At 49.9% G+C, this 18,293-nt stretch overlaps 1 protein-coding gene across 1 annotated transcript in view; it reads left to right on the top strand.

Moving 5' to 3' along the window:
• The first annotated feature begins 8,467 nt into the window (after nucleotides 1–8,467).
• Nucleotides 8,468–18,293, top strand: part of GTPBP2 (GTP binding protein 2) — a 277,964-nt gene continuing 268,138 nt past the window's right edge. The window contains exon 1 of the mRNA XM_069608834.1: nucleotides 8,468–8,685. Within this exon, the coding sequence (XP_069464935.1) occupies nucleotides 8,473–8,685 (213 nt within the window). The 5' untranslated portion in view covers nucleotides 8,468–8,472. The remainder of the gene's footprint in view (nucleotides 8,686–18,293) is intronic.

The following is an 18,293-nucleotide window of genomic DNA, read 5'->3' as shown; positions in this document are numbered from 1 at the left end:
TTGAAATGGTCGGTATGCACCCCTTGATGCCAGCAGATGACGGCCAACACACAGGCATAATAATACAAGAGAGGGAGAAGTTGCGCAACCAGATCATCACCAACCATCTGGACCCACCATTGGTGAAGATCGAGAACCCAAGAAACCCCAGGAGCTACATAGGGAAATGGGTATACTGTACTCCTGGAGGAACCTGTGAATATATGTATTGGTCATTTGAAGATCACGTGAACCACTATGGACATTTAGGAGGAATAACTAAGATATGGAGAGTAAGAGGAGACAACGAAAAGGATATGTTTGTGGTCGACAAGTCGACCAGAGGGGGGACTGAAGTGGGAGAATGGAAGACCAGGCCCCCGTCCTTCACCTCTCGCGCTTGGCCTAAAGGGTCACGACCCAGACACCCGCCACAAGAAGAGTTTGCCCATCTACCAGACGACCAAATACCCTGGTACAGGAACATACGGATGTGTCCATCTGCCTGCCCAGCAGCCCGCACTGGCCATGCCGACACCTGCGGCCCGGATCAACTAGACTACAACCTACACGTCGTTAGAGATGCCATGACGACCTAGCCAACGGTCAGCACACCTGTACAAATATACACACTGGACACTCCCGCACCAATCTACACAAAGAATATACTCAGTGCTATGACGTAGGCGACAGACATACTCACGGACGTGCATTTTTATTATTTTCCACATAGGCTTTCAAAATGCAGAAACGCAAGACGCATCATGAACTCATCTAAAAGAGCTTGCTTACGCTTCCCCTAAAACCAGTTGCCACAATGAGAAATATAATGAAGACACGATACTGGTCATAAGACAATATGGTACTGTAACCTAAAGCGCCTGTGCACCAAACGGCTCCACTTATACACCAGGCCTAAGTAGGCCGCAAGCAAGAGCTTCCATGGATGTTAAAAGAACAAGAGTCAGGTTGCTGATCCTGCAGAATGAGCCCGGCGAAGCAACCAGCCAAGGTCGCAATGTTGCCAACCCACATTCTGAGAGCAAACCATCAAGGGCACGATGTTACAACCTCGCACGCCGCACACCAACGTTAAAGTCACACCTGAAAATTAAACCAGGCACACAGTGGAAAAACAATATTAATTGTGCAGAATTCTGCCTCAAACACGGTCCCACCTCACGTGACCAAGCCGAACCTGACAGGATGCCAAGCCCAGGAGGAAGAAAGCGTCTGGACCCCTCGTTACAAGACATAGGCAGATACAATTAAAAGGCTCAATGGACATCTGCGACAGTGGGAGTAGTCGGCCTTCCAGCTATGAATAAGTCCTCACATTGTCTGCACGTACCCATAGTGAAACATTGTTGCAAATGACAGGTACACCGAGAGCTGGGAACAGCGATGGTCCCAGGCTGGGAAGTTCGCGGGCGCACCAATCAGAACATGGGGCTCCTATCACTGACGCCATTAACTTTAACCAATCATCGGGGTCTTCATGTAACAATTCTCATGTATCTAATTGTAGGGACAACCCAGATATATCACCTGACTAACCCTTGTCCACTAATATTGTTCTCTATACGTGTGCTATACTAACCCTACCACTCGAGCAACCAATTAAGAGTGGCAATAGGTTTTTTGCTAACTTTCCAAGGTGACGCAAGTTGCGCGTCATAATAAGGTAAAAAGGGCCTGCGAGCCCTACGATTGTGTGTGTGTCAGGACGGACGCGTACGCTCCTTGACCCATCCCTGCCGTTTTTGTCTAATAAACAGCAGAGTCACCTTGCTTCTTGCGTGTGTCTCATACTCTATCTCATCTGGGATATACGGGAGGAGTTGGTGCCTCCCTGCCCGGAGGTCTGCGGACGGCCCGGCCGACCCCGGCAGAATTTCCCCCCCGACACTTTTGTTGAGGCAATGCTAGTTTATCTTAGTGGGACTACTATACTTTTGATGTGACAACATCAGCACTTCTCAATTGAGCTGCTACACTCTTACAAGCCCCAGCACTTCTCAGCCGATTTATTTATTTTTATTGGTTATTTTTAATGCGCGTAATACCCAGAGGTTTCTAAGCGCGGACCGAGGGATCGATCCTGTGTTGCACGAACCAAGGGATCGAACCTGTGCTGCGCGGACCGAGGGATCGAACCTGTGTTGCTCCGTGTCGTCTTGCTTTCAAGGTGAGCACGTTTCCCCTGAGCTATCCTCCCCAGACTCTGAAGATTTGAAGTACATTTAATGATACAGAACCAGAACTATTGAGCAAGTCTGATATCATCTTCATCATCATAATAACTGAACACTGTCGTGGTTATACAACAGCTAATATATTTAAAGGGATGGAATTACTCGGAATGTAGCAGCACTATTCAATAACCCAAAGTGCTTAAGCATAGTTAATGTGAAAATACTACACTTCTCACCATCGGGACAGTACTGCCACTTCTTACAGAGGCCTCTACACCTTATATGGTGCAGCACTGACCCAACCTACTGGACAGCTTCACTTTTAATGGCACTTCTAAACAGGGCTGCTATACGTCAATAGGAAATGACCAACACTACCCCGCAGGGAATTGCCTACTCTTGATGACACTGAAGCAGCACTTCCACCCACCACAGCTGCTTTATTTTTAATGGCACAGTGCGTGTACTTCTCAGCCACTCTGCTTTACTTTTAAACAGACCGAATTGTCATTTCACAGCAGGACTGCAACACTATACCATTGTGTTCTGTATGTTGAGTGCTTCTTCACCACCAATGTGGATTCATGGCACTCTCCCAATGTCTAAATAGTAGATCTGGCTACATTCATTTGGCAACAGGCATGTCCCGAGCTGCCTACTGTCCATAAACTTCCGCTCAGGATGTTGGAAGCCGTCATGGGGCAAGGGATAGAATGCTTGAGCCTGTAAGATATCAGAATCAGCAGGGTCTGTTACCCCTTTATCTCTCCTGAATGAAAGAATGAGCTCTCTCAGAAACAAGTTATCACCCTGCACACACATTGAATGAATATGGTATGAGTCTATGGATTGAGAAAACTGGAGTGGGAATTCAGAGTGTTTTAACAGAAATATAATTGTCTTCCCAGATGGGAGACTGACTACATTAATATAACTGGGGTCACTGAGATGACCAAGAGTGAAACTGTACATTCAGTTGTGAGATTACCAGCAACAGGCAATACTATGCTCCAAGGAGTGAGGTGCCCACTCAATATATCACACTGTTTAGAGGTGGGAGACCCATCCTGAATGCTTGCCCAAAGAGCCTTGGCCAGAATTTCACACTGAAGAAGTGAGCATGTGATCCGGAATCTGCAGCCCACACACACATAGGGGATTCCCATGCACCCACTTGTGAGATTTGCACCAAATGAATGAGATTGTGCTCCAAGGTAGGAGGCACATGCTGTCATGCCTGCCGGACATACCCCTGGACCAGGAACAACTTTTCCATACAAGATGAGTTACGCCCACAGAACCAGTAGACCTTTTTACTCAAAATGGAGGTTGTTCGATACATTGCCCGGAAAACGATGTCTGCATTTTTCACGTCGTTAATTTTCACGTGACTTAGGTCCATCACGTGTATCACGGCAGTGCGTACATAAGCAGCGTGGAAACTCCATTCGCTGCTTCTGATTAAGTCAATTTTGGCGTTTGTAGCTGAACCCCGGACCTGCGTTCTCGCATTCCTGTCAGCAAACTTCTTTGGCCTAATTTGAGCTTGTTTTCCTCCACACGCTAATTCCTGGGTTGCGTGTATCCTGTTCGCGTGCCAAATCTCCACGCGGACGCTGTCTGCAAGCGCGGCTGTCCTGAGCTGCGTGAATCCTGTTTGCGTGCAAAATCTCCACGTGGACGCTGTCTGCATGCACGGCTGTCCTGAGCTGCGTGAATCCAGTTTGCGTGTCAAATCTCCACGCGGGCGCTGTCTGCAAGCGCGGCTGTCCTGAGCTGCGTGAATCCTGTTTGCGTGCCAAATCTCCACGCGGACGCTGTCTGCAAGCGCGGCTGTCCTGAGCTGCGTGAATCCAGTTCGCGTGTCAAATCTCCACGCGGGCGCTGTCTGCAAGCGCGGCTGTCCTGAGCTGCGTGAATCCTGTTTGCGTGCAAAATCTCCACGTGGACGCTGTCTGCATGCACGGCTGTCCTGAGCTGCGTGAATCCAGTTTGCGTGTCAAATCTCCACGCGGGCGCTGTCTGCAAGCGCGGCTGTCCTGAGCTGCGTGAATCCTGTTTGCGTGCCAAATCTCCACGCGGACGCTGTCTGCAAGCGCGGCTGTCCTGAGCTGCGTGAATCCAGTTTGTGTGTCAAATCTCCACGCGGGCGCTGTCTGCAAGCGCAGCTGTCCTGAGCTGCGTGAATCCTGTTCGCGTGCCAAATCTCCACGCGGACGCTGTCTGCAAGCGCGGCTGTCCTGAGCTGCGTGAATCCAGTTTGGGTGCCAAATCTCCACGCGGGCGCTCTCTGCAAGCTCGGCTGTCCTGAGCTGCGTGAATCCTGTTCGCGTGTCTAATTCTTCACGCGGAAACGCTGTCCACAGGCGCGGCTGGCTTAGCTGCGTGTATGCTGTCGCGTGCAATCCTGCACGTGTTTTTCTGAACTTCTTCGAACTTTTGGTACCTGTGACAGTCAACAGGTGAGATTCTTATTTTGTTCTTTGTGGGAAAGGAAGTATTTCATGAACTATTGGAAGGTGAATGTCCACAGTACATTGGACGCTACCCTGTGGTGCACCAACCCGGTATCTAGTGAGAGCCTCGTGCCGTTCGGGATAAGTCTCCCTTACTAATCTTCCCTTCCTTTGTCGTTTGTTCAACTCTTGGAACTCTTCAGGATATTGTCCTGGAATTCTTCAGTTTAGCCTGAAGGTCAGTGTTTGAATTAATCCCAATTCTGTGTTTCTTGTATTTAATTTGGGACAGTGTCTTATGATACTTATCTATTTTAGGCTTACTTCCTGTACAATTCCCACGCCCTTTCCAGTGATCCATCTCTCTGCCTGTTTTATTCAGTCAGAGAGTTGTATCATTTGGAAGGTCTAATTTGACCTGCCGTCAATCAAGTCGTGTGAAGATAGGATCCGGAAAAGCCCTACCAAATTGTATCCTTTTTTGGTTACTGTATCCTTTTCAGTTGATACTTTGGTGATTTATGACACATGCACAGTCTTTGCTCTGAGGTTTGACACCCTCACAGGATGGGCTGGCATTTCGTTCTCCCATCCTACTTGTGTTGCTCTGCCTTTTGAGGGCTACTACAACCTGGATGATTATAGATGGGTCCTAGACATTGTTGTAGTGGCATTGCGGTCAGGGCAGTGCTTGCTATGTAGGCTCAGGTTCATGGTGGAACGTAGTTTATGGGATTTGGAGCCTGCATTGGGTAAAGCGTCTAGGCTTTTAGAGGCTTTCGTGGTTCTGGTCTGCAGGTGGGCATTGCATAAACTCGTGGGCGGTGGTGTTGAGAGCAGTGCAGCTGTAAGGGTACGGGCACGTAGGCGCTCAAGTCTGGAGGTGAGTGTGTGGGACTGCTTAGAAGTGCGAGTCTCCTTACCTTGGATTGCAGGCAGCGTTTCACGGCAGACTGCGAGCAGCGAAGAGCTGCTAAGAGGAGCGCTGGCCTTTTTCTGGGGCCTTCTTCACCCGGCTTCACCTCACGGCACCCTCCTCTTCCATTTAAAGCAGGAGGGGGCGGGCAGGCAGGTCGGGGGAGCCAATTGCGACCCGGGCCTATGGCGGTGATGGTCACGGGGGTGCAGGGAAGCTCCGGTAGCCATGGGAATGAAATGGTGAAAATGATGAAAAGCCGCACATAGATCTTTCCAACTAAATCTAGGAAGGAGTCTGTTTGAACCACAGTTTGAGCCCAAAGAAAGGAGAGACAGACTGTGGATTCCAGGGGGTTGCACTATTGAAAAACTACAATTCTGCCTAGAAATACCGGACAGTAAACCTGCTCAGCTGTGTGTCCCATACTAGATCTAAGGACACAACTGAACAGCTTCTTTTGAAAGGGGAGAATACCCCATTTTTTATTAAAAATTGTTGTTTAAAACATTTTTTCATCAATCTTTTACTTGTTCTGCCAAACAAAAAACAAATAAAATATATGAACTTCTTCTTTTGCAAGGCAGACGACACATACCCGGATGGTTATGGCATGTGCCTATTAAAAATATTAGAACAATCATACTGTTCTTTCTTGAGTGTGTTAGAAGGTTAGTGATACGGCAAGTTTCTTCTCTACTATCCCCTAACCCTAGATAAGCGCAGCAACCAAAGCAAGCTAGGGCAAGCAACACACAAGTGTATATTTTAGCATGGTTGAAGGGCAAGTTAGACTAGGGCCACATTTTGTGCCAATGAAAGTTACGAGAAATCATAAATACTGAAGACTTTATTGTGCGAAACAGTTGACAAGGGAGGTCTTCAGGCCAAAGTCCTGAACAGTTTCATACGTTTTTTTTTGCGTTTATAGATATAACATTGTTAGATTGTCTAAATATTGAATATTGATTAACTTTGGTTTGCATTTGAGTCAAGCGGAACTTCTGGTTTGTTTTGCTCATGAGATATCAAGAGATCTGGGCCCTGATTGCCAGTCTTCCATGCAATTACTGGGTACAATACAGTCTTTTTTTGGAGACAGAGACTAAGGACTGCTTGGGACACCTGGAATAAACATGTTGTTTTCACCACAGAATTCTGTACATTGGCCCTCCATGCAAATTAAAAGACAACCGAAGAATCGCTGAAGCCATTGGAGACATCTGTAGTTTGGCTATGTAACCATACCAGCAGCAAAGAGCATGTTGACGAGCAGCTGTTCACACAGAAAGGTATATCAACTGACAGTCGTCCACCTTCCACACAGCATGAGCTATTTTAGCATAACAAAAGAGCTGCATACCAGGCTAGTCAATGTTGGACCCAAATGATGATTGCACGACCACAGCTTCTCTTGCTAAGTGATAGGGGTGGAGAAGGTGAATAGGGGCGGCTGGGAAATAGGCTGGACAACCCTACCAGAGCCTACGCAAGCTTGAAGGGGAACTCGTTCGAACGGACTGCAAAAAAGGCTGTACGGGCGGAGGTGTTGCTAAGGCCCTGGGTCTTTTGGTTGTAGCCCCGGATAGAAGCTCAGCTAGGGGCTACAATCAAAAGGCTAGCTAGCCCCGACAGCCCCACGTTGGTGTAGCCCCAGATCTTTCCCAGACCTAGCATCACCCCTGTGTATAGTACACTGAACGTGTTCAAAGGCTGTTCTACGGTGTACTGCTCTTTGTACGGATTACATTTAGCAGAAGACCGTATTCAAGAGAGGTTTCATTTTTTTTAAAAGCATTTTCTGAAGTAGGCATAGTACAACTTTGCTTTTTACATGGAATGGAATAAACGGCAATCATTCTTTTATATCTTTTACCCTACAGTGCATCATCATTGAAAACAATAACAATTATAAATCTCTGCTAATCTTACAGAGATTGGGTTTCCAGAGTTCAGTCTGTGGCCCCTCAGTCACCGAGGACTCTCCTTAGACTGCCAACAACTGCCAGGGCCTTCAAAGCAGACACTATTGGCTTTTATGAACTAGGGGTTTAACTGAGGAGGGTCCTCACAATAAAAGTTATTTTTTTTTTACTTTTCTCCCCCCTTAGTTTCTGGAGAAGGGGAGCAGGTAGGGACCATGCCAAGTCTCCAGCAGTTCCTGGGCAGAGGGCGGGCCTGTCCGTGTTTACAGGCCGCCTGCGCTCTATCTAGTCTCGGTTTCTATTCCTGGCCTGCTGCTGCTGCGTGTGTATAATTAGCCCCCTCCCCTCTCTTGCTGTGGTTACCAGCGGCCCCGGCTGGCTGCTGCTGCTGACGCAACCCAGGGACACCGCTAACGGGGGGCGTTCCTGAGGGGTCTGAAGGGGCGGGCTCCAACCGCCTCTCCTTGTTTGAAAACAAAGCTCCCCGGGCCCTGTGACTGGCTGGACCCTCGCTTCACGTGTGGGCGTGCCGGGCAGAGATAGCGCTCGATGTGCATTGGCTGCTGTTTCAGCTTGTAGGCGGGCCTGATGGAGGAGGCCGGTGCTGGATACGAAAAGCACCCTGGGAGGGGTAGTCATTTAGCGTAGAAACCCAGCCGCACAGTCCCCTGAAACACAAGCAGCAACGTTTTCACCTGCTACGCGCGACCTGTCCGTTTTTTTTACATTGACTTCTGGGATTCAGGAGCGGCCATGAGAGGAATTTTGGTTCTCTCAAGCCCTGGGATGGGGTCCCACTCCCATCAGAACTATGGGCCGGTCTTTCTTCTTTGTTCGTCGTTTAGGACGCACGCGAGCGCCGGAAGTCCTATCTCGCCCTCCCCGGAGACTCGGCTTCCCGTGGTGCCCCGCGCGCTGCGCGCTCTGACGCGCCGGCGCTCTGGCCCCGCCCCCTTGTGTATGTCGCTGGCCCGGCTCGCGCCGGGTGTCAGAGAGCGCCGATGCCCGCCGTTCTGAGCCGCTGTTGCCGGGCGGGGGGAGGTGGTGGGAGCCGCGCGGGGACCCCCGCCATGGAGGCGCGCATGGCCGAGCTCTTCTGCTCCGGCCTGGAGATCAGCGCTGCCCTCAAGCCCAAGGGGAAGAAGGCCACCAAGGGTCGGGGCCGGAGGGCCAATAACAACCGCCAGAGCCCGGTGACCAGCCTGCCGCCCGAGGTGAGCTGCCCTCGGGGGCAGGGGGAGGCCGCCAGCGGGCCTGTGTGGTGTGGAGGGGGGAAAGGGGGTCCCTGGGGGGGCTGCATACTATGCCTCGGCCACAGCAGACACGCACAGCAATAGTGCATTTCATGTAATGGCATGTGTATAGCGCCTATTCATGTTGATGGGGCCTCAGAGCGCGGTGGGTGAACTACCTCGGGTGCAGTGTGAATAGCAATGCTTTTCTGGGAAGCTTATGTTGTTGCTTTACTTTAAATTAGAGTAGGCGTGGACGGACCCACGCAGGCGCTTCCCCATCCATTTGGATGATGTGCACCTATCCACCATTCAGCATTCGACCCACGTAAAACTCACAATTCCTCCCACCGCCCTGTCTGCCTCACAAAATCCAACAACGCACTACTCCTCCTTCTGCCACTCACCCCATCACCTCCCAACAAAGCCTTCCCACTCAACTCAGCCACACCCTGCGCAGTCAATCGAACCCTCATCAATTCTCTCTCTACAGCATGTCTCTCACACCTAAACAGAAAATGTTCCACAGTCTCAGGCACTCCACACACCGCACAATCCCTCGATTCTCGCTTCCCCACTCTAAACAGATATTCATTCAGTCCCACATGCCCTATTCTCAATCGATTCAGCATCACCTCCTCCCCCCTCCTCCATTCTAGACTTCCCGAATTCACCTTTACTGACACTTTCTCACGAATACCAAACATCCACCTACCTTTCACCCCACTCACCCACTTCTCCTGCCACTCATCCATGACCTGCCTCACCATCACTGCCTTCGTCTCATCCACACTCAAAGGTAATCTTACATCAACCGCTTCCCTTCTCATACCCTCACCCGCCGCTAGATCCACTAACTCATTTCCCAGAATGCCGCTATGACTGGGGACCCACGCCAACTCCAGATCCATCCCTCCACGCACACACCGATCAATCTTTCTCCTGATATCCAAAATCACATCCTTCCTATCACCATCCCCTGCCACAATCGCCTGCAACCCACTCAATGAATCTGAAAATACCACTACTTTCTCAAACCTCAACTCGCATACCCTTTCAATCGCCATTGCAATCGCCACCAACTCAGCCGTACAAATTGACACATCATCCGTCAGACGCCCCACTTTATACTCCCCCGTGCTTTCTAAATAATACGCCATTCCCACTCTTCTAGATACCGGATCCTTTGAACCATCCGTGAACACCCTGCACCCTTCTTTCTCTGCCACATATGCCTGACCCAAATCTTTGATCTCACCCCGCAATCCCCGCTTTTTTGACACCACACTCGTCAACTTCAAGCACACCTTAGGAGACCTCATCATCCACATCGGACACCTCACTAGATCCATATCTGTCACAACCATCAACTCGCCCACACCCCACTGCACCCCCTTCTCCCACATGTGAAACCCCAAAGTGCCCCCTTTCTTCCTCCACCGATCCCCATAATAGTCAAACCTCCAATTATACCGCAAACATTCACGTACCGGATGAGCCACACTCTTCGCACTACACTTCATCCACCACCTCATATTCAACACATCCCTTCTCAATCCCAATGGCATCTCCCCCACAAGTACCTGAACCGCATTCATTGGAGAGGATCTCATCACACCCGAACACACTCTCAACGCTCTCGCCTGCATCCTATCCAACCGCAACTTCTGACTCTTTGTGAAACCCACTGCCACCTGACATCCGTAATCTAGCACACTCAAAATCAATCCCTTATATAACATTCGTAAACACTTCTGCTGCGCACCCCATTCTTTCCCAGTCACCGCCCGCAACAAATTCAACCTGCGTTTACACTTGTCCATCACTCCATTCACTTGCATGTTCCAATTCAACTTTCTATCCAGAATCACCCCCAAGTACCGGAACTCCTTCACACTCTTCACCCTCACACCTTTCAAAACTAAGTTCAACTCCTGCTGCACTCTTCTCCTCGAAAACACCATACTCTCACTTTTTTCCACAGACACCGAAAAGCCCCATTTCCCACACCACTCCTCCATGCGTACTATCACAGCTTGCAACCGATTCTGCACCGTCAACAAACTCCGCCCTCTTACCCATACCACACCATCATCCGCAAAGAAATCTACCTGACACCCTAATCCCATCATAGCCCGAATCAGTCCATCCACCATTACATTAAACAGCATTGCACTAATCACACTTCCCTGAGGTGTCCCATTTTCCATCTTCCAAACTTCAGACAGCACCCCCCTCACTCTCACCTGAAAGGTCCTATCCGCCAAAAATGCCCTTATCCACCGAAACATCCTCCCCTTCACACCCACCTCCAACAATCTTACCAACAACCCACTCTTCCACACCATATCATAAGCCTTCTCCAAATCCAAAAAGAACGCTCCCACCATCTCTCCATCACATATTGCCTCTTCCACCCCAGTCACTAATCTCACTAATGGATCAGCCACCGACCGATTCTTCCTGAACCCACTCTGAAAATCACTCAAACACCCATTCGACTCCAAATAAAACCCCAATCGCTCAACCACCATCCGTTCCATAACTTTACACATCACAATAGTCAATGCAATCGGCCTATATGACTTACACTCCGTTGGAACCTTTCCACCCTTTAAAATCGCCACCACAATCGCTCTCTTCCATATCTTCGGCAAAACGCCACTCTTCCAAATCTCATTGATCAGAGCTAATACCTCCAACTTACATTCTACCGGCAACTTCTCTAAAAATACATACATAACACCATCTACCCCTGGACTTGACCACTTTCCCTTCCGGATCGCACCATCCAACTCCAACATCGAAAACAGGACCTCATATTGCTCTTCCCAAGGCCCAACATTTGCCAACACCTCCCGCATCTCCTCCTCTACCATACCCATTCGTATCCTCACCTCTTCTGGAAAATTCCCCGAACTGTGTACCTCCGCAAAATACTCCCCCATCAAATTCGCCTTTTCCCCATCCTCATTAATCGCCTCTTCTCCTTTCAACAACACTGTCATTCCACCCTGTGATCTCGTTAATCCAGACATCCGCTTGAACTGTTTCCATACCTCACCCACTCCGGAATCATTCCCCAAGGACCCACAATAACCCCTCCAATAACCACGTTTCGTTCCCGAATTACTCTCTGCGCCTTAGCTTTAGCCTTTTTATATGTCACCAAATCTGCTATCATTCCTGACCTTACCGCCCTGGCCCTAGCCTTCTTACGTTCCGCCACAGCTCTCGAACATTCAACCGTCCACCAAGGTACCTCAATCTTCCCCTTTTCAATCTCTGGAACTGCCGCCTCAGATGCTGCTCTCATTCCCTGCACCAAATATTCATTCCACTCATCCACCTCTTCACCTCTACCTCGAGAAACAATCACTTCCTGGCACACTCTTTTTATACATCTCCCAATCAGCCTTCTTAAAATTCAACCTTCTCCCAGTCATCCGTGGCCTGATCCCTACCTCACCCCTTACAGTCACCAATATACCAGAATGATCACTCCCCATGTCCCCTTCCACACGCACCTCCCAATCACATTCACCCGCTATAGCAGCAGACACCCAGGTCAAATCCAAGCACGACAGCTTCCCAGTCCTCACATCTAACCGCGTACCTGAACCATCATTCAGCAAAACCAGTCTCAATTCATCCGCCATGTCCTCCAACATTTCCCCATTTGTATCTGTCCGGTCGCTACCCCACAACGTATTGGCACTGTTAAAATCGCCACACAACACACAAGGTCCCACATGTCCCCTTATCACTCCAGACAGCACACCCACTTCCACCACCTCACACGGATTATAATAATTCAGCACCAATATTTCCAATCCTCCTACCCGTATCCCCGCCCCAATCACCTCTACTTCTCCATCCACCACAATCTCTCTTGCTATCAACCCCTTTCGAACCGCTAGAGCCACACCCCCCCCTCTCCCTTCCAACCTATCCTTACGAAACAATTCAAAACCCGGTATCACAAACCTCAGATCTCCCCTCAACCACGTCTCCTGAATACAAACCACGTCAACATTCAATTCCCTGCACAACACCGCTTTTAACTCTTGTCCATTTCTCAACAAACTTCTCGCGTTCCACTGCAAAATCCTCATGCCGGGATCCCACTCTGCTTCCGCATTTTAGCAACCATCTTAAATACATCCTCTTCCACCACATCCACAACACTCAAATACCTCCTCCCCGCTTCCACCACTCCTTTCGTAAGATCTGACACACTAATAGAAGCATTCCTTTGAACCAACTCCAGCACACTCACTATGAAACACATAAACTCAGTTTTTGAAACAATCACCATTTCTTTGCCTTTCACCTCACCCATCACTTTCTTTCTTCCCACACCCTCTTCCACTACCAACTCTTTCGCACTCACCTCACTTACTACCCGTGCCGGTTTCACCTTTGCTACAGCCTCAGCATATGACAAACCTTCCGCCGCCCTTACCTGCACCACCTCTCTCGCAACCCTGTGACTCTCACACCCCCTAAACGCAGTAGAATGCCCTAACCCACAATTTACACACTTCATCGGAGTCTCCACCTTGCATTCCTTAATGTCATGATCCGCTCCACACCTCCCACAATGTCTCTCATTCCTGCATACTCTCGCCATATGCCCAAACTGTTGACACTTATAACACCTTATTGGCATCGCTACATAAGCTTTCACACGGAACCTCTGATAACCCAACTCCACCACTTCCGGACACTCCTTCCGCGCAAATCTCACTGCTACTGTTGTAGATATTACATCCCCACGTGCATCTCTCCTTCCCAACCTCCATGCTTCCACCACCCCAACATCCACTAATTTATCTTCTATCTCAGACATACTTACAGTTACCGGCACTCCATACAACACCCCCTTACACGACACACCACTTTGATCAATCGCATGTACCGCATGTCTACCCAAACAACGCACTTCCAGAATCTTAGCTTTGCTATCAGCATTCGTTCCCTCCACTAGCAACCGACCTCCAGCCACTACTAGCACCCGAGTAACATCCCCCACAGCTGCCTCTATCCATCTAGCAATTTCCAATGGATTCACCCCCAAAAATGTCTTTTCGCGACTATCAGGTTTCAATACCACCTTCCACACACTTTCATGTTGCATCTTCTCTGCCTCCAACACACCACTCCCCAAAGCCCCCGGCTCCTCCAAATCACTTTTTTCCTGACACTCCGACCCTGAGAAGTCCTGAACCAACCCTCCTTCATTATTCCTCTGAGGAGACCTACTGCGAAGCCGTCCCCCATTTCCCCCTTTCCCCTCCTCCATAGATGAGGATCTCACAGAAGACATCTTTCCCCTCTTCTCCCTTTCCTCCACCCCTCCTTTCTTTCCAGGCTTCCCATCTCCCTTGCCCATCCTTACCTCCTCTTCTGGACACACTTTCCCCTTGCTCTCGCCTAAGGAGACCTCACAGCCTTCTCAAGCCCAACTCTCTCCACTTAGTAGCTGCTCCGCCCTGCCTGAGTCCGTCCACATGTATATCCGATGCAAGCCGCGCGCTCAACTCCTCTCCTCGCGCTCACACGGTCCAGCATTCCCCGAGCTCTCCTCTGTGATTCTCTTCCGAAATCGCCCAAGAGATCAGGAGTCAGAAGAGGCCCACAGACTGCAGCAGCCCCGGTCGGCGAGGCCTCCCGCGGCGCTTGCGGTAACGGCCCCCGCTGCCCTCCTCCTCCTCCCACCACCACTCTCGCTCTCCGCCCTTCACCTCAATCTCTCCGCCAGGACCTTATGTTGTTGCTTTTCTTTCATAGCATTTGTTTCTAACTTTCTGTGCCAATAAAGTACTCTTGGTTTGCACTGGGCAGCATAATGAACATGTGTGGGCAAGATGAAGATGGCATGTTAGGTTTAGGGTAGATTTGATGGGGCATAGTGAACATGATTCAGATGGTATGTTGGTCTGAGTTCTGGAAATGGTCTTGAGGGGGCATAGTGAAGAGGGTGTGTGGGCATATGTTGGGCAGGGTGGAGCTGGTATGCCTGCTTATCAGCTGTAGGGTAGCATTGAGGGGGCATATGCTGGGCAGGGTGGAGCTGGTATGCCTGCTTATCAGCTGTAGGGTAGCATTGAGGGGGCATAGTGAAGAGGGTGTGTGGGCATATGCTGGGCAGGGTGGAGCTGGTATGCTTGCTTATCAGCTGTAGGGTAGCATTGAGGGGGCATAGTGAAGAGGGTGTGTGGGCATATGCTGGGCAGGGTGGAGCTGGTATGCCTGCTTATCAGCTGTAGGGTGGCATTGAGGGGGCATAGTGAAGAGGGTGTGTGGGCATATGCTGGGCAGGGTGGAGCTGGTATGCCTGCTTATCAGGTAGTGTTGCTTTGAGGGGGCGTATGCTGGGCAGGGTGAAGCTGGTATGCCTGCATATCGGGTGTGGGGTAGCATTGAGGGGCGTAATGAAGAGTGTGTGGGCATATTTTATGTTTGAGTGTATATAGTGCTTTAAGCTAAAGTGCTTTACAGTATAACAGGTACAATAGTGAGAGAAGCATATTTACAAACATGAAATAAGTCATTAGAACAATATGTAGAACAATTTACTAAAAGGAGTGGGGGGTATATGCTTGGCTCAGTGAAGATGGTATACTTGCATATCAGGTGTGGGGTAACATTGAGGGCATAGTGTAGAGGGTCTATGGGCAGACCTAAGTGGTGCAGGGTGGAGATGGTATGCTCGGATCAGGTCTAGGGTAGTATTGAGCGGGAATCTGGGCAGATGTAACGGGCAGGGTGGAGATGGTATGCTCGGATCAGGTCTAGGATAGTATTGAGCTGGATCCTGGGCAGATGTAACGGGCAGGGTGGAGATGGTATGCTCGGATCAGGTCTAGGGTAGTATTGAGCAGGTATCTGGGCAGATGTAACACAGGCAGGGTGGAGATGGTATGCTCGGATCAGGTCTAGGGTAGTATTGAGCGGGAACCTGGGCAGACGCAAGAGAGGCAGGGTGGAGATGGTATGCCGGATCAGCTCTAAGGTAGTATTGAACAGGAACCTGGGCAGACGCAAGAGAGGCAGGGTGGAGATGGTATGCTCGGATCAGGTCTAGGGTAGTATTGAGCGGGAACCTGGGCAGATGTAAGAGAGGCAGGGTGGAGATGGTATGCTCGGATCAGGTCTAAGGTAGTATTGAGCAGGAACCTGGGCAGACGTAACAGAGGCAGGCTGGAGATGGATCAGGTCTGGGGTAGTATTGAGCAGGAACCCGGGCATACGTAACAGAGGCAGGGTGGAGATGGTATGCTCGGATCAGGGGATGGTAGTATTGAGCAGGAACCTGGGCAGACGTGACGGAGGCAGGGTGGAGATTGTATGCTCGGATCAGGTGATGGTATAGTATTGAGCAGGAACCTGGGCAGACGTAACAGAGGCAGGGCGGAGATGGTATGCTCGGATTTGGTGATGGTAGTATTGAGCAGGAACCTGGATGGAGATGGTATGCTCGGATCGGGTCTAGGGTAGTATTGAGCGGGAACCTCTGCAGAGACAGGGTGGAGATGGAATGCTTGGATCAGGTGAAGGTAGTATTGGGCGGGAAGCTGGATGGAGATGGTATGATCGGATCGGGTCTATGGTAGTATTGAGCAGGAACCTGGGCAGACGTAACATAGGCAAGATTGTGATGGTATAGTATTGAGCAGGAACCTGGGCAGACGTAACAGAGGCAGGGTGGAGGTGGTATGCTCAGATCAGGTGATGGTATAGTATTGAGCAGGAACCTGGGCAGACGTAACAGAGGCAGGGTGGAGATGGTATGCTTGGATCAGGTTGAAGGAAGTATTGAGCAGGAACCTGGGCAGACGTAACAGAGGCAGGGTGGAGATGGTCGTGGGGCTAGGTCTCAGGGCATGGGACAGGTGGTACATGTCCTCCTGTCTTGTTAGAAGTCGTTATGAATGTGCTGCTGTAATGTTGCCATAATATTGGGTGTCCTAATTTTACAGGGGCCATTAACCTAAGGTGGTCCGGTGGGTTGTGGGGCTTAAGAGAGGGCGCCTTTGGATTTGTGTTTTCAGGCGGAGGTTTACTACTGGGCTGTAAATAATGCTGGTGGCGGGCCGTGGCCTTGGGTGCTGCAGAGGGAACTACAAATCTTTGAAGCGGCTCCAGCCTAGTTGGGGGAGGTGGAGCAGTGCGGCGCGGGCCTCTGCTCTCTCGTCTGGCAGGCTTCGCAGGGAGGGAGGGGTATGGCCTTGCACATATTCACAGAAGGTATCTTCCTCATGTGTTGCCGATTTTAGGTGAAAGCATCATAAACATTCGAATACCATACAATACTCATTGAATCATTCCAAAGCTTACATTTTAACTTTGCTAAATGCCTCTCAAATATAGCCAGTCTGAGCACATTATTTGTACACTATGTTTTAACAATTACAACATTATGTTATATGCATATACATTTGCAGTAAGTGAGGTTGGTGGAGCACATAGAAAACGACTCGCCACCGTACGTGACGGTAGTGGCACATAAGGGGCTCGGACATACACACATGAAGGGTGCATTTCCGCGTGTCCTTCACATGAGCCCTCAGTATGGTTGCATTTGTCTTTCTTTGCACTCTAGCAGCATTAGTTCGGTTATGGCGCGGGACTGTGGGGTGTACACTTTTCAATGATACGCATAACAAATAACCCCCCGGGACGCTTCTACTATTTGTACATAACTGTAGTGGTGTGGGTGCTTCATTGCTAATGCCATGTAAACATGCATTCTACCATATTTATACATTTTACAGGTTTTCTTAATAAAAGAGGTTTGTGGAGAAAATGCGCCCATCGCAGGTAGTTTTGGCATTAGTATTTGGGAACTTTTGCTTTTCTCCGAGGGCCATTTTACAGTTCTTTTTTTCCACCCAGGCTCTGCTGGCCGGGTCATGTTGGGAGCAGTGATACACTGCGGAAGGTGAAATGCTACAGTGTTGGTATCTTACACTAGCTCATGTCCGTCTTGCTCGTGGGAACGGGCTCACAGCGGATCTGCCAGGGAGCTGTGATCACAGGGATAATTGAAACTCTCCAAAGGTGGGGGCCGCGCTGCAGTGCGCCGAGCTCACACCATCTTTATTAGACAAAATGGTTTCTGAGGCCTAGCTAAATTCAATATGTTTGGGCAATGTCTTCAGCAGGTGAGCCATCCACCACCTGGGCCCTGGTGGTAAGGAGGGGACACCCGATGAGCCATGGCCCTCACCTGGGGAGGGGGTGTAGGCAAGGGGGGTGTTTTGGACCAATTCTCCCCTACACTCTGGAGAGGCAGGGTGGAGATGGAATGCTCGGATTGGGTCTAGGGTAGTATTGAGCAGGAACCTGGGTGGAGATGGTATGCTCGGATTGGGTCTAGGGTAGTATTGAGCAGGAACCTGGGCAGACGTAACAGAGACAGGATGGAGATGGTATGCTCGGATCAGGTCTAGGGTAGTTTTGAGCGGTAACCTCTGCAGCGGCAGGGTTAAGATGGAATGCTCGGATCGGGTGAAGGTAATATTGAGCAGGAACCTGGGTGGAGATGGTATGCTCGGATCAGGTCTAGGGTAGTATTGAGCTGG

Source organism: Ambystoma mexicanum, chromosome 4q (assembly GCF_040938575.1).
Source record: "Ambystoma mexicanum isolate Mex_15411 chromosome 4q, UKY_AmexF1_1, whole genome shotgun sequence".
In the NCBI taxonomy this organism is placed as follows: domain Eukaryota; kingdom Metazoa; phylum Chordata; class Amphibia; order Caudata; family Ambystomatidae; genus Ambystoma; species Ambystoma mexicanum.
This window is presented reverse-complemented; position numbering and strand designations above follow the sequence as displayed.